This window comes from Odontomachus brunneus, unplaced genomic scaffold (genome assembly GCF_010583005.1).
Source record: "Odontomachus brunneus isolate Ranch 3 - 2012 unplaced genomic scaffold, Obru_v1 Obru_scaffold_001, whole genome shotgun sequence".
NCBI lineage: Eukaryota > Metazoa > Arthropoda > Insecta > Hymenoptera > Formicidae > Odontomachus > Odontomachus brunneus.
In genome coordinates this window covers 786,009-803,768 of record NW_022639451.1, presented here as the reverse complement: position 1 = coordinate 803,768, position 17,760 = coordinate 786,009, and the positions used below count along the sequence as shown (strand labels likewise).

The following is a 17,760-nucleotide window of genomic DNA, read 5'->3' as shown; positions in this document are numbered from 1 at the left end:
TACATGCATTATGCACATTATATATATATATATATATATATATATATATATATATATATATATGTATGTATATGTATATATATATATATATATATATATATATATATATATATATGCAAGTGCACAATAATTTCTCTCTTTATATCTACATCCACAAGTCAAGTCTGTTTTGTACAATTATACAAGAACGAATACATGTAAACTCTAGAGAGAGATCTCCAATTAAACCGTGGTAGCGAACGTGTTAAGCGAATAATGAAGATTTGCGAATTTGAGTTGGATTTCATCGTGCGGGCACGCAATCGTTCCTAATTCATGAACCCGACGTTTTAACACGTTAATTAAGCAAGTAAACATTCTGCTCCAACCCAAACAAGAATTGAGTACTCCATTATCAGAGACTGGCGTAGTAAGTCGGACATTATCGATCAATTCGAACCACGTCGTAATTGCAAATGAAGAGATCACTGAGAAGCCGCGTCTTATTACCCTGACTGAAATACACCGAAACTTTTCCCAGAGCACACGGGCGAAATGCAAAATTTCAACTTAATTGTTCGATAACGATCTCTCGTGAGAAACCCGTGTATCGTCGAAGTGCTTCGACCACTCGTTCGCCATTACCGTAAACGAGCTCGGAAACTTATACTTTAACGATTACATACTCTTATTCTGTTAATGCATAACAACCGCTCAGGAGCTCGCGTTCTCCGTTTTCCTCGCGGATTCGTTAAGTGGAATTCAACGATACGAAAACGACGTAGAAGACGACGACGTAGAAGACGACGACGACAACGACGACGACTAGGATGGCGACGACCGCGTTACCGACCATCGCTGCGCAAATATTTAACGAAGTTGCGTCTTCGACTTTGACGCCGTTTTCACCTACAAAAGACGTTAATTTTCCTTGGCTAGGCGCAACACTCTTTAGCCGCAATCTCAGTCTTCACAGTCCGGAGTCTTTAAACGATTCGAACCTAATTACACGACACAGCCCGCGCGCTATTTCTCTGCTCCGCTTGACGCGACCAAAGACAGAGCAAGTTCCCTTTATATCGGGGCAACTCTCCCGTGGATCTCGGCCGAACAAAGTCCCGGCGATCGAAACGGCATCGCCGGCGTTTCCAAATGATCATCAAAGCCCCGTCGTCTACCGACCAAGATCGCGTTACTCGGATGTTTGAATTCGAGAGCAACGTTTGCCTTCCTCTACCACGGCACATCAAAGAGAAAAGTAACGTGGAATATATAAGAAAGGCCGATGCACACGTCGATACCAGGCTCCCTCTCGCTTTTACTAGGGCGAAATCCGTTATTTTTGTGGGAGCCGCTTAAGGGTAAGTATTGAAACCGACAAAAAAAAGAAGGGGGGAGGGGAGGGAAGAGAGCCACCAGCAACACCACCGACCAAGGAAAATACGACCACGGGCTCGTACAGCAGAACGAAGCGAAACGATAACTCATGACGCATGCGGCGGTGAAATTCTCGCGGGAAATTCTGACAAACAACTCCTGTCGGCAGTAACGCACGGCCTCGATGCAAATGCACAAGCGTACACAAAGTTTTGTGCGCATTGATAGACAGACTGCGGTTGCCTGCATCGGGAACGTACTAATGTTGAAAATGCGGACTAATGATTGGAAGAAGTAACGCGATTAACGGGAACTCTAAGGCTTCTCTTTAACATTACGATCGCTGCTCATTTCATTGGGTACGTGCGTCTATTCCGAGCTCTTTCAATAATAACTCGACATTGATCGATCCTACGCGTGCAGTCATGTTTCTTAGGACGTGCAATCTCGGTCTGTTAAGCCTGATCTACAATATGCTCTTTGTGTTCTGTTTCTTGTCTTCTATCTTTTTTTGGCTTAAAGTTTAAGGTTTGAGTCAGAAAGAGATAAAGAGAAAGAAGCAGGAAGCAAAGAACACATTGTAGATCAAGTTTTAGACTCGGTAAATTTGAACTGCCATAACTTCATTGGAAATCAATATTTGTCGACACAATTCTTTTCAGAGATACAAATAAGCCTCAGCTAAGCTTTAAGATAATAAACAGTAAAATCGAAATCTGCGGACTTGTGTTTCTACACAGAAAGAACAGAGAGATTTATTGATTCAAATAAATGTTTATTTGGAATAGTCCAAACGAATTATTTGGTTGACACAACAAAAATATTTCTTTGGAACTAAGCCGCAAATAAATATTTTTGTTGCTTCAAACAAAATTTTGTTTGATTAGTCGAAAAATTCGTTTGGACTATTCCAAAGAAACGTTCATTTGATTCAACCAAATCGTTCTCTCTGTGTAAATTTTTCCGAACCTATAGTTTCTCTAGTCAGAGTTGTTACAAAACATGATGATCCCTGATCGGCCTGCATCCTGTCCGCCATTTTTAGGAATGATGTGAGTGGAACTAAAAGTGAATCTAATAGGAGTGAGAGAGGAGCTCTAAGACTGAAATGACGAAGCACGCTGCAACTTCACTCTCACTCACTCACTTCCTCCCCACAAATAGTGGACAATGTTTTAATTCTGACTTAAGGAACTCTAGCTGGACTCTGCGAAAGTTGGTGAATAATCGAATATTCGTTAAGTCTCACAAATCTAACATTGTATAGGTCTATCAGACTCAGGCAACTTTGAACTATTATAACTTTTTTGAAAATCTATATTTTTGGACACATTTATTTCTGAAAATATAGGAAAGCCTTGGTTGTAAAATAGTAGCGCAATAAAGTCGAAATCTGCAGATTTGCGCTGTGTCTAAATTTTTTCATACTTTCTCTAGTCCAAAGTACAAAGCATGATGATTCCTGACTGGTCTGCATCCTTTCCGCTTTTGGAGGTGAATGTAAATAAAAGTGAGAGATCTATCCTAGTAGGGATGAAAAAGAAGCTCTAAGACTGAAATAACGAAGCATGCTGCAATTTCTCTCTTACTCACTCACTCATTTCCCTTCTACAAATGGCGGACGATATCCTAACTCCGACTTGAGAAACTCTACCTAGACCCTTTGTGAAAGTTGGTGAGCGATCGAATATTTGTTCGGGTCTCACAGATGCAACGTTATACAGCTCCGACGGACTCGGATAATTTTGAACTAGAACTATACTGATAGAAAAATATCTAAGAAATAAAACATACTAATAACATACTTACTTGAATCTAAATGTTTTCATTTAAATAGAATAAACAATTGCTTTCATGAAAAGTTAAAGTTTCAGGCAAATTTATATTTTCTTATTTGAAAAAATTTTATATTCGTGTATAAGTAAATATGTTATTACACACAAAAAATACATACTGCAATCAAGTAAATGTTATTCGTTTCAAGCATTTTATAAGTTTATGTATTTATAAATCTATCATAAACATCAAATTTTTTCAATATCCATTCTGAATACCCAATTTAACATTTCAATTCAAGAATATTCAATCCAAACAAAATTTCCGTTTGTTTGCTACATAGTCGTTTGCTATAGAGTCAAACCAATTTCTTCTTTGAAAGTTTCACAATATTCTTGTAAAATAAATAAATCCTTCTTCTAACTGCATGATAATAAGCTTTTCTTAAATTCGTGATGACTATGTTTTAAAACTATTATCAAAAAAATATTGTTTACTGAAGATAACCATTACTTAAAAGAAGAAAAGTGATTTGAGTGATTGTTTTTCTCTTAGCAGTAAAATTATATTTTTCTGTATGTAGAGAGAGTACTTACTAAATAAATATTCTTTATTTCTTTAATATTTCTCGCTCAGTGTATTATAAATTTGTTGAAAATCAATATTTTTAAACACATTTTTTGCCAAGAGATATAGAAAAACTACAAATATAAGATAGTAGCGTAAGAAAATCAAAATCTGCAAACGGATTTGCGCTATTCTGAATTTTTCCCAGAGCCTTTACGAAAATTGGTGAATGATCGAATGTCTGTCTGAGTCTCCACAGACCCAACATCGTAGCGCGTAGGATTAACATTAAATTTTTTTACGTTCTTCCGAAATTCATCACGGCGAATCTCTCGGCGAATCCGAAATTCAATTTCCCTCAAAAGTTACGGCAATTTATAAGTAGGTAATGTTAAACATCTTGTCAGATCTTGAAGTAAAATTTCATATAAAAGATTGTTTAAATTTTAACGAACAGTAAAATCTTATTATTTCATCACACTTTAGAAATTTTCGAAACGTTTTTCATTTTCACTCCTAAGATTTTTAAGCATGTAGAATCTAATAAATATGGAAAGACGAGAACGCACAGATGCACTCGTCGCGCGAATTTCCGAGTTTGAAAAGATAAAATGTATTTTTCCAATTGGCAGGTGTATCGCGTTACGCATAATGAAAAAAATTTCACTTCGGCGTATTCGTGCGTTAAAAAAAATGCATATCGGAAGGGGGAAAAGAGAGAGAGAGAGAGAGAGAGAGAGAGAGAGAGCAGCTTCGTCAAAAAAATTCCGAACGCGTTGATACTCGAACGCGATCAATCGGCCGTAAAGAGCAACGCGAAAAAATAAATATGACAATGCGGACATTTTTATGAAATCTCGCGCGTCGCGTCTCTCGGTCGTGCTCGTGATGAACGCTGAAACTTCGTTCCTCATCGCCCGCTCTTTCTCTTTTTTTCCTTTTTGTTTCGCTTGTCTCCCTCTCTCTCTCTCTCTCTCTCTCTCTCTCTCTTTCTCTTTTTTTTTTCTTTTCATCCCGTCGCTTTGCTTTTTCCCGTTGTCCGCACGCGTCACGTCGATCCGCCGTATAAGCGCTCGACAAGCAAATAATCCGTAGAGCATCATTTCACGATACTTTATGTACTTATGTCGCTTTTATATATGCAGCGCATCCCAGAGTGATGGCGTACGTGATGCAAGGCGGATTGCAGTCGCTGCAAGAGGCGGTGCACCACTCGGTGCCGGTAGTCGCGATCCCCTTTTTCGGGGATCAACTTTTCAACGCACGTAAAATCCTAGACGCCGGTATCGGACTGACACTGGACATCGACACCATGACCGAGGACTCCATCGTACAAACGCTCGCGGAGGTCGTCGAAAATAAAACGTGAGCACGGCGCGATCCTAACGAAATCGCTTCGAGGGGATGTGACTTTTCGAAAGTTAATCCCGACGGCACTACGTCATTTCGATCGCTATTCTTTAGACCGTACGCATTTACGGATGATGTGTGGCGACTGGCTAGCGGATCAAGAATTCCCGGATTTTCTCGGGAAATATTTCTGAAATATTTGGAGAACTCCGGAAATTCATTATCCCATAGTGAACGGCGTCCGCCGAACTTGCGCTACGACAAACGAGTTATTAGTCCAAAGGTCATTAACGATTGATGGTCTTCTTCATCTCTGCACACCAATTTCAATTCTCCATTGCATTAGGCAGCGCATTATAGTTTGGGAACTCTTAGTTTGTGTTCAGTAACGCAATTAAGATTACGAGATTAACTCGTGCGATTAGTTGTATTTTTTAAGACCTACGTTTGTTATTGAAGGAAATTCAAATTTATTTAGATTGATGGAGAATTGATGCTGCATGGGAAAAATATTATGTAGTTTTTTCAGATAAATTCTTTTCAATTTTACTATGTTTCTAGATGATGTAAAAACAGATTATCAGTAAGACATAAGGCACATAATAAAGAGTGCGACTAAGCATAGATATTTCGCCTATTTTTTTAAAAACTTGAAATATTCCAATATTACAATTAATAATACATCGATTTGAAGCTTATATCGAGTAAATTAACCCTCCATTGCCCTCGTATGAGGCAAACTCGCTGAGTGGAAGTTTTATTTTCTAATTATATAAAAATAGCTTCACAGTTAGCTTTGAAACTTTCTGGCTTTTCATTTACAACTTTTTAGATTATATTTGTATGGTTGTTTTCTTAATTTCGTTAGTATAACTTTTATTAATAGACTCTGGAAAGTGTTAACGCGCACTCATAGCGAGAGTATACGTGAGATAATCATACGTGAAATTAATGCGACTCGTGCTGTTATAAAATTTAAGCTTTACTCTGATCGATCAATAATAAGTCATGTTTTAATGCATCTACTCATTTTTATGAAGCCGTATTAATGTAACAATAATTAAATTTTCACTTAAATTCAATTAATAACAGGTGCGGCATTCGCTCATACGAGAACACTAACGTTCGTCAGACGAACGAGGGTAATGGAGGGAATAAAAATATATTCTTGATATTAATCTCGCACACTAAGAGAAAAATATTTGATATTTACAATTATAATCATATAGAGAAATAATTATTATAAATAATGATCAAAACAACCATTTTTTAGTAAATTGTATTTTAATTTTAGTGATAATAATCTTATATGCATGTTACTACTACTATCTTCGTGTTGGAACTAAAAAATATAGTTGAGGCCCAATTTGACACCAACTATATTTTTTGGTTGTTCCAACACGAAGATAGTAGTAGTAACATGCATATAAGATTATTATCATTAAAATTATAATACAATTGGCTAAAAAATGGTTATCTTGACCATAATTTATAGTAATTATTTCTCTATGTAATTATAATTACAAATACCAAACATTTTTCTCTCAGTGTAGTTATTTGAGAGATAAATGGTTCAAGAGGTTGCAATTCAAGTTGCTGTTTGTTGAAACTGCAACTTTTAATTAGATGATTTATCTCCCAAGCGACTACGAAAATAATATTGAGATCTTCTATTTTTAATCTATGGGTCTTAAATTTCAGATTGACGTATCATTTATTGGAATATTCAAAGTTTGATGAAATCTTATGGAAAGGAGGCAAAACTTGACTGCATTGTTTGAAATATTTCAACTAGAAACATAGTAAATTTTTTGAAAGCTCATTTTTTAAGATGCAAATAACACATGTGAAATGAAAGAATAGTCAATTAATATAATAATATCGATCTGCTTCTCAGTTACAAAATCCTATACTAATTTTTACTGCAAAATTCTCTCTGTGTGTTAATGCGCGTTGTCTTACAAAAATTCTAATTGTAGGTATCTGAACAACATCAGAAGAATGTCGGCAATTGTACGGGACGAATTAGTAAAGCCTATGGAAAGAGCAATATGGAGTGTGGAGCACGTATTGAAGTTTCCTGACTCAAGACATTTACGATATCACGGACGTGATATATCATGGATAGATTATTACGCGACATTTCTGTGTTTAAGTGTATTTCCTGCTATTTTAATGTACATCATTTATCGAATTATCATCACTTTTCTTAAGTACAAATGGATAGGTGACGTAAAACGAAAACTTGAGTAGCAAAGAAAATTTATGGCATTGATCATGAGAAACAATTATATACAAAATATATGATCTTTCCTGATATAAAACTACTTTCATATGTAATGTTTATATGCAATATAATCATGTATGTTAAGTTATGAGAAACACACCCAACGTAATAGAATTTCATCCTTGGCGGGGTTCTCTTGTATATAGCCTCCAGAGGATTTTTCTAAAAGGAAAATGTTTTATACTCAAAGAAAAGAACTCTAGTTGCAAAAAATGCTTGGTATTATTTTCTGTATAATCCTACATTCTAAGCAGAAACTTTTATCAAAAAGGCATTTCTCTTCTAATGAAATAGATTACACTGAGATGAAAAACGTTTAAGAAATAAAAAATGTAGAGGATATTAACATATTTACCTATATTAATATAAAACAACATAATATTTTAATTTTCTTAAAACAACATAGTATTTATCTATACTAATATAAAATATTTTGCAAATAAAAAAATGTACATTTTCTTAAAATCTTAGTTTTCCATGAAAGCAAAGATTAAGCAATTACTTATTTTGTTTGAATATATATAAGAGAATTTAGATTTAAATAAATATATTACTAGTATTTGTCAAATAGCTATTTTTTAATTTTTATATATTTTTTCTCTTACAAAGGATTTTCTCTTGATAGAAGTATCCCTCATCGATTTTGATACGTTTTGGATATGTTATAGAGCATAAAAAAATGTGTCTTTTTTTATATTCTATAAGATATCCAAATCGATGAGGGACACTTTTGTCAAGTCTCTTGTCAATATATTAGCCGAGAATCTATTAAATATTATTCTAACATTTTTTTTCCTTTTGAGTCAAAAGGAAGATATTTATTTGAAGTAGAAAATATTCTCTTGCTTAAGAAATTCCTACAAAGAACAAGATTTATATTGTAGATAAAAGACGAAATTCTTCTAACTTTAAGAATTTTGTGCTTAGAAAATTTTGCGTTTGGTTTTAGAAGAATCCTCTTGAACATTACGACAATATGTTAAATTAACACATCGTATATCGACACATGAGTATATCGAAAGTTTAACATCAAAATCTCTACACAAATCGATTTTGACATAAATACAAAATATTTTTTACCGTGTAAAATCTAAATATCACATAGAAACCGTGTAAAATGTAAATTAGACTATGTCTTTCGGATGCAATATTGAAAATAATCGCAATCTCTTTGCTCCCGCTTCTCCATGACTCGCTATGCATCTCCGAATAATAATAAATGAATATATAAAATATCTTTTTACAAGCGAAACAAATCTCACTCAAAGAGATTCAGTTTCGCTCGAAAATATCAGGTGCGCTATCTTTTGTAGCGCTGTACTCTATTAAAACTCACCAATTTTCCGACGGATTGAAAGCGTAGAAAGGAACGGTCCGTGCCTCAAACTGCCACACGCGATGAACTCACGACGGATCTCGCCCAGCTATCTCCAGAGGGTCCGTTTCGCGAGATATTCAGTTTCCGTGGCTGTTTCACGATATGTCTCAGCACAATAAACGCACGAGACTTACTTCCGGCACTCCCGACGACATTTCGCGCGCGAGACTCCTTCGACGAGTCGGAAGCTCGGCGCTCTGAAGATTCGAATACCGCGTTTCCGTTATCAAACGGCGAACACGCGCGACGTCATTCGGCATTCCCGACGGGCCGTTTCGCGAGATATTTGCTTTCGGCGGCTTTTCACAACGCACTTTCACACGCACGAGACTTACGCTCCCGACAATAATTTACGCGGGGGATTCCGCTTCGTCAAGTCCACAGCGAGTGAAGTGCGACGATTTCAAACTCCGAGCTACCACAACGAACGCGCGTCATTTCACCCGGCACTCCCGACGGCCCGTTCCGCGAAATGTTCACTCTCCTCGTCTTCCCAACGACACGTCCCATCACGGTAAACGCACGATACTCACTTGCGCCACTCCCAGCAATAATTGTTCGCGCGTCGAACTTTCCCTGGGCGAGCCGAAGTCACGAGAGACACAGGACGACTCCTCGAGTACGCGTTACCGCGCCCGCCATGATCCATTACCGTAGTTGACGGAACGCCACCGCAGTTCAGATACGCGAAGTGTTTTGATACGCACGATACTTCACTCGACAGTCCGGCGGCATTTCGAATGGATTTTCGATTCACTGTATGTAATAGCGAAGAAGCTCTAAGGCCGATACTCATAGTCGGACTTTATATTTAAGACCGTCTTAAGTTTATCTTCAGATGCTTTGTGACCAATGAAATCATCCGTAGACCATCTAAAGATAAACTTTTAAGACGATCTTATAAATATAAGATCCGACTATGAATATTGGCCTAATATCCGAATCAATAATTATTGTCTTGAAACTCGTCTCAAGTTAGATATCCGGAGTTGAATTTAGAGAGATGTGAGTTTCTGGCTGATTCGCGATTACAAATATAATGTGTCGTATGTGTTTATAATTCGAGTAAAATATTCAAATCCAACTCGAAATTTAGATCTGCGTATCTCACGTGAAACAAGTTTGGAGTGATAACAATTAATATGAACCTAATAGGCGTGAGGAAGAGAGAAAAAGAGAAGTTATAATACGATATTACTAATATCTGAAACCAACGGTTACCGATAATACCTAGGTTAGGTTAGGTTAGGTTTAATACTAGGTTTCCTCCAAAATTCATGCGTTTACATCGTTATTTGTATCATTTGATACGCGTATTAGTTTAGTACGATACTCCTACTTGGTATGCTCGTACCAAGTTGATCCGTCAGTGTTTATATTATGCGTATTAAATATTTAGGATGAATTTGATACGAATATAGTGAACCTGATACGCATATCAAGTGCACAATATAAACTAGACCAATATAACACAGAATGTCAGCGCGCGGTAATTGGAAAAACAACGTATCACTGCCTGTACTTATGTCGCTGCACTGCTACATCACGCCTCGACGCGGTGAGGCAAAACGCAGGATCGTAGCGATATAAATCGCGCGCTGACATCCGCCTACTATATTATTGGATAGCGAGCGCTCCTCCCTCAATCATACAGTGTGTCTTTCCTTAATTTTTTACAATTAATTTCTCTGTTACTATTGAAAATATCACAAAACGGTATGGGACTTTTATATTCATCTCAATCCTCTCTACGTCGTTACGAGAGATTGTGAAAGTGATCTGAGACACCTTGTATACGTGCACAGCATTCAAAAAGTTAAGTATAGAGAGTATAACGTAACGCAATCGAGAAGAACAAATCTTGTGATTTATATATTTCTTGAAAATCTTATTATCTGGGACGCTCAGAGTGTTCTTAATATTGAGAATATTAGATAAATAATAAGATTAAGTTTGGTTATTGCATATCTCAATTGTTCTATCAAACAATTGTGTCTAACAATTGGGATAACGTTCAAAAATCTATCACGGCCAAAAGGATCCCCAATGAAAAATTTTTCATACATAATTATGTAAAATTATATAAAATTATATATAATTTTATATTATTATATATAATTATGTATGAAATTTGTCCATACATTTAATATATATTACTTATATATAATCATGTATAATTATATATATTATTTCATATATAATTTTACATAATTACGCATACAATTATATACATAATTATGTATCATTTTATATGATACATAATTATATATAATGTATAATTATATATCATTTTATATGATTATATATGATTATACATAATTATGTACAGAAAAATTTTATATATAATTATGCATGAAAAATTTTTTATCGGGGATTTTTTATTATATACAAGAGCTTATAGTCGCTTAAGATTAAATATATCATACAGATATATAATATTAATGCCGTAAATTATATGTATATATCTAATAAATCGTCTTTCTAATAAAAAACTATTAAATTAGCTGATCCACTACGCTCATTGAAATATACTAGTAGAAATGGCCTACCTGGCGCCACATAGCGGCGTCGCACCGAAAGATGTGTTTGAATCTCTACGAAGTAAGGTTTGAGTCTTGGCTAAATAATTTATTACAGTTTGATTGATATTACTTTAATTATTAACTTCAAAAACCTTTATTCTCAGCTTTGCTTTATCGATAAAAGTATCTTTTAAAATAGTTTTTATTAAAAGACTTATAAACCACTTTTAGATACTTTTATTGATGTATATACCCTTACGAAAAAAATACGAAAAACCCCTCAATTTTGGGTGTTAACATCCAAAAACTAGGAGTAAATAAATTGTGTGTTGATAAATTGAGTGTTAATATCCTAAATTTGAGTGTTAATATCCAAAATTGAAGGTTTTTTCGTATCTTTTTCGTAAGAGTATACAGAGAGAAACCTGAGAGCCACCAAACTGATTTTAGTGGCCAGAGTTAGGCCACTTTCGAAACGCCATCTAACAAAGTGCGCTTTTACTACGTTCGTTAGGTGCATTTTCGTGATGGTAACGATAAAATGCGCCTAATTCGTGCCCGTTGTATTCCGTACAATGATAGTAAATTAGAAAAAGACAGACGTCTAATTGCTCTATTCTTATCTCACCACTGATGAGCGAACTGCGCGACATAGGCACAAAACGAGCTAGCGGCGATATTATCGCAAAACTAGATTATCTCTCATCAGTCTCGTCTTTCTCGCGCTGCGTTCTGCGTAATTTTGTAAGAAAAAAAGATTTGGAAACTAGACAATATAAAACAAAATAAATAAATATACAAGCTTAAACATGCCACTCATATTTTTTGCTTATTTCTCGGCAACCATAAAAGATATCGAAGTAATTAAAAAAAAAAAAAACTATATTCTCCACAATTTACAACGTTGGAATTCAAAGTTTACAATAACACTAATAATACTAATACTATAATAATACGATTCATTAAATAAGCCGTGAAAGCGTGCGTACTTTTCGACGTCGCTGACAGCCATATTAATACTGATTGCATTTTTCGTGCATTTCTCGACAACCACTAAAGATATCAAGACGACTCAAGGGGCACTATCTGCCCCACAATTCATCTTATTGGAATTGGTAATTCATAATCGTACGAATAATATCGGAGACCAAATAACGGTTCGAATCTCGGCTCCACACACACACACACACACAATAGTATAGTGGAGACTCCAAACACATCGGTTCGAATCTCGGCTTAATAATTTAGCGAGAAAATTTGATGAGATATAGTGAATCCAACGTTAAGAACGCGACTTTGGGATATTGGGAACTTATTTTCAACATTCTGGACGGGTTACTGAGGGAGTAGAGTGACACACATTCCCAAGTAGCAAGGTGACGTCTAAAAACGTCACATTGTTACCTGGGTTGTCATCCAAGAGACGATGCAGAGCAAAATACGCACACGTCACGTCATTTTCGAAAATACACCTTTGCAAACGCGAAAATTACATTAAAAAAACAGTAAAAAATTATTCCCGAATATGCTCTAGATGCTATCACTAAATGACCTAAATAACCTGCAGTAAAAAGACCGATTTCGACCTATGCGCAAGAATCCGACTTTCCTATGATGCTAAGTTGAATCTAACGTAATGAACGCAACTTTAGGCTACTGGATTCTGGGAGTGTTACTGAAGGAATAGAGCGACATTAACGCACATTGTCATCTAAGAGACGATGCAGAACAAAATACGCACACTTCAAGTCATTTTCGAAAATACACCTTTGCAAACGCGAAAATTTCTTTAAGCAACTTCAAAAAATTATCCCAGGTTTAACTATCTCGGGTTAATAAATTAGCGAAGATTCAAAACACTTCGGTTTGGATCTCGGCTTAATAATTTAGGGGAAACACCGGTTTGCATTTAGCGGAAATACAAAACACTTCGGTTGAATCTCGGTTTAGGAATTTAGTGGAGTCACAAAATACATCGATTCGAATCTCGGCTTAATAATTTAGCGGAAAATCGAAACATTTCGGTTCGAGTCTCGGCTTAATAATTTAATTTGTTGTCTTTAATTTGTCGAAATTTAATTTGTCATCTTATCAACAACAAACGCGTATGCATAAGAAAATATCTCCAAAAAGATATTATGTCATGAATAATACGACATAACAAGTTATAAAGTATATATAGAGCATACATAGAATATATACAAAATATATATACAGCATAAAAAGCATATAAAACGTATACAGAGCATATAAATATAACATGTTAATATATATCAGTTTAATGTATCATCAAGAAACAATCCGACGACAAGGAAGTCTACCGAATCGAAATTTTAATTGACCATTGTTATACAAGAATGATCCAATTCAAAAAATTATAAGCTTTTATCAATGGATACTCCATTCTCATCATTTTAAACCAAACAAAAAAAAATCAAGCTTTATAGATGCTTGAAATGAATTAAGAAACAGATTTTTTATTTGTTACCAGTCGCGTCTTTTTGCACATTTTTCTAAGGATTGAGCTAGTCAGTACTCTTAAAAAAATGGAAATCGACTCGTTGAATGGAATTGACTCGTTGAAATTACGAAAATTGCGAAAATGTCAGAGCTAAATTCTTTGGTTGGATCATTCTTACATAACTCCGGCGAAATGCAAATTTCAATTCTTACTTTACTTCCCGTTGGACTCAATGCGATTTACGTCTACGTGCATGCAATCTATGTAAAGTGACGCTTTGTGTCTACTATATGAGCGTCTAAATTGAGCGCTCACCATTGCGCGTCGTCCCACGGTGTCCAGAGTCACCAGCCATCCTGTCGCTGCATCTGACACTGCAATGGTCCTCGCGTCCCACGTCGCCTGTAATTCACTCCCGACCGCGGTAATCTAACGAAGGTTTCACGAAAAATCCCGTCTCTCTCAGGGGATACACTCTGAGTTGCGAATTGCGTATAAAATATCACGAATTGCGTCTTCGAGGGAATATCGGTCTTTCGAATGATGAGTATATGCGACGAATTCAGCAACAGTCCGATCGAGTTGTAATGTATCGCTTTGATACATGCGCGACGCGAATCGCTTACGAAAATACGGAATCCGCGAATGAAGGAAACACGCGACGTGAATCGAAGGCCGATCTCGCGAAATCTTTCGACGCGTGGGCGAAGTAATTTGTGTGAGATTCTCACGTACGACGCGAAATACCCCTAATATAACGTTTTGATGGTGTATCGTAGGCTGCAGTGCAGCTCCCCAATACTTTTGCGAAGACATTTCTGCAATACTTTGCGGATAACAGCTCCGCAATATTTTTGCGAAGATAATTCCGCAACATTTTTGGGGGTAGCAGCTTCGCAATATTTTTGCGAAGACAATTCTGCAATACTTTTGCAGATAATAACTCTGCAATATTTCTGCGAAGTTTGCTCGTTGCTCGCGATGTTTCCCCGAATGAAAAATCGAAAATTGTAAAAATAGCGACGATAGAAAAAAAGATTTATTTCGAATTTGCGTAAAAAAATGTTATCGTTATCGCGTGAGACGTCTATCTCTTCAACGAACCTGAAATTCACAAAAACCTTTCCCTGTAATATTTCTACGAAGTTCGCTCGCGACGCTTCGGCAATTTCGATTCGGAAAAATTCGTAAATCTATCAAATTAATAATCGCGAACGTGAATGAAAAATCGAAAACTGTGAAAATAGCGACGATAGAAAAAAAGATCTATTCAAAATTTACGCGAAAAAATTGTATCGTTATAGCGTGAGACGTCTGTCTCCTCAACAAACCTGAAATATTCACGAAAACTCGCGATATTTTTGCAAAGACAATTCCGCAATATTTTTGCGAATAACAGCTCTGCAATACTTTTGCAAAGAAAATTCCGCAATATTTTTACAGATATCAGCTCCGCAATACTTTTGCGAAGACAATTCCGCAATATATTTGCGGATAGCAGCTCCGCTACACTTTTGCGAAGACAATTCCGCAATACTTTTGCGGATGATAGCTCCGCAGTATTTCTGCGAAGTTTGCTCTCGACTCTTCCGCAAATACGAACCGGTTAAATTTGCAAATTTATCAAAACATATAATCGAAAACACCATGTGAATGAAAAATTAAGAATTATGAAAATTGCGACGATAGAAATAAAGATTCTATTCAATATTCACGCGAAAAAAAATATTACCGCGTGAGACGCCTGTTTTGTTCGATGAAACTCATCGCGCGCCGCGTAAATAAACAAATAACTGTTCGCATATGATTTGTATACATCGCGTTTTTCACGAAGGATCAACGCTCCCTAACATTATTGTCTCGCGATAGGAAATTCTAAGTAAACAAATTGAAAAAAAATTTTCCGACGATCGTGAAATTAATTTCGCGAGCAGTTTAAGTACTCACGTTAGATCGCTTCGTGCAGGCGCCGCACGGTATCGAATTTTATTTAATGACGAACTCTGTACTTTACGAAATGCAATCGCAACGCAAATTCACACGAGAGAGAAAATTGAAAAAATTAACGACCGGTGGAAGATCTGTCGAGGCGAGTAATGTGACTGTGCATTTTCTGTAGCGCAATCTTTGTGCGTTGGCGCACTGATCGAGACACTTGAAAGATAGCATTCAATAAAACTGAATAATTTTACAAAATTTTGAATTCAAAGCGTATATTCGATATTTTTATGACAATTGGGAGAAAACTACTTGAAAACTTGCCAAATTTTTGTAAAAATGCATTATTACTAATATTATTATTCCTAAAAACGATCTTTCAATTATTTCGAATAGTGTACTTTATTGGACGGCACATATACACACTACACTACAGCAAAGTAAATCGCATTGATTCATAAACATGCATTATATAGAAAGATTTTGTCTTTCTATTACCAATTTTTTTATCTTGTTTGACTCACCGACCCGCCGATCAGGGTAGCCACGTTCTGTTTTCGTTTCTGGAACAGAAAAATGTTTCGCCGATTAAATTCGTGCATTGATGTAGGTTTGAATGAAGAAGTTTGCAATATTAAAAAAATATATAAGCGCGTAATATTTTTCATGCTGGGAAAATTTTTCGGAATGCATTCATACTTAGAATATTCCACACTTTCCTTTTTCTCAACGTTTCAAATAAATCTCTTAATTAGAACAAATCAGCATTTCTTAAGTGGTGATGTTACTCAGGGAAAATTCTCCTCGCGTGTAATTACGATTTAACACGATCTTCGACTTGATTCAAATTTTCTCGATTTCGAGCAAGAGAATTATCAATCTTATTGGATTTTTAATGACAAATGTTAATTAAGGAAACTAACCTTCGAGCTAACCCCGCTTGGCCCGAGCCGGATTCTCCGACGCAGCAGCTCCTAAGAGTCGGCTGGTCTGCTTCATCTCTGCAACAGAAAGCAGATTTAATTTAATATTATACGACAATAGAGGTATTGAAGAACTTGATTCCAAACAAAAGAATTTCCAGTTTTATTGGACTTCTAATTACGAATTTAAATCAGTGAAACTCACCTTCGCGCCAACTCTGCTAGACCCGAGCCAGATCCTCCAGCGCAGCATTTCCTTAGAGTCAAGAACTCGTCTCTGCAACAAAAAATAAATTTAATTTAATATTAATTAGTTATGCGATAATAAAAACATTAAAATGGGAACTCGATTCGAGGCAAGAAAATGTTCAACTTTGATAGATTTCTAATCACGAATACAAATCAATGAAGCTCACCTTCGAGCTGACTCAACCAGGCCCGAGCCGAATCCTCCGGCGCGGCATTCCCCAGGCATCGCATTCCCTAGAGCTGCGTGACTGCGTCTTCTCTATTAGATCTCTATGACAGAAATTTAATTTAATTTAGTATCAATTAGTAATTTAAGAAATTAGTATCAAATAATTACACGCGACAGCAAGATGGTGAAAAAAAATTATCGTAACGGCATGTTCGAGTTCCTTCCTAATGCGCAATAAAAAATAATTAAACAATAATCGAATAAAGAAGTAATATTAGAAGTATTATTATAATAGATGATGATAATAATGTCTGATCGATAACCATATAATAATATCCGATAGTACCAATTAATTACAGCAAAACGAGATAAGAAAATCGTCGTAACGCACGCTCGAGTTCCTTACGTAATAAAAATAGTTAAAAGACAACCGAATAAAAAAATAATAATACTCGAAGAATAAATGAATGATGATAATATTTTATCGACATTGAGGAACTCGACGTTTCTCTATCTAACAAGTAAAAAAGTAAATGAAACGCAGTAATTACCCGTTGCGGTAAAGTCCACAACGCCTGCTCGTGTGATAAGTACGCGTCTCAATTCGTGTTAATTATTGCCTTAATTGTGGCGAAGTCAAAATTCAGTATTAAAAATCGGCGCAAAATAATTTAGAAAATAACGCGGCAGCTCCCGCGATGCGCTTGCCTCGGCGGCTGATAGCGTTATGGCGTGATGCTCGTGCTTGCGCAAGCATGATCCAGCCGCGCTCCCCCCCCCCCCC

General features: G+C 36.0%; 1 protein-coding gene across 1 annotated transcript in view; it reads left to right on the top strand.

Moving 5' to 3' along the window:
* The window catches only part of LOC116847638 (UDP-glucuronosyltransferase 2B30-like), a 23,164-nt gene extending 15,370 nt beyond the window's left edge, over positions 1-7,794 (top strand). The window contains exons 7-8 of the mRNA XM_032822876.1: positions 4,845-5,064; positions 7,029-7,794. Of these exons, the coding sequence (XP_032678767.1) occupies positions 4,845-5,064; positions 7,029-7,302 (494 nt within the window). The 3' untranslated portion in view covers positions 7,303-7,794. The remainder of the gene's footprint in view (positions 1-4,844; positions 5,065-7,028) is intronic.
* Positions 7,795-17,760: the final 9,966 nt, after the last annotated feature.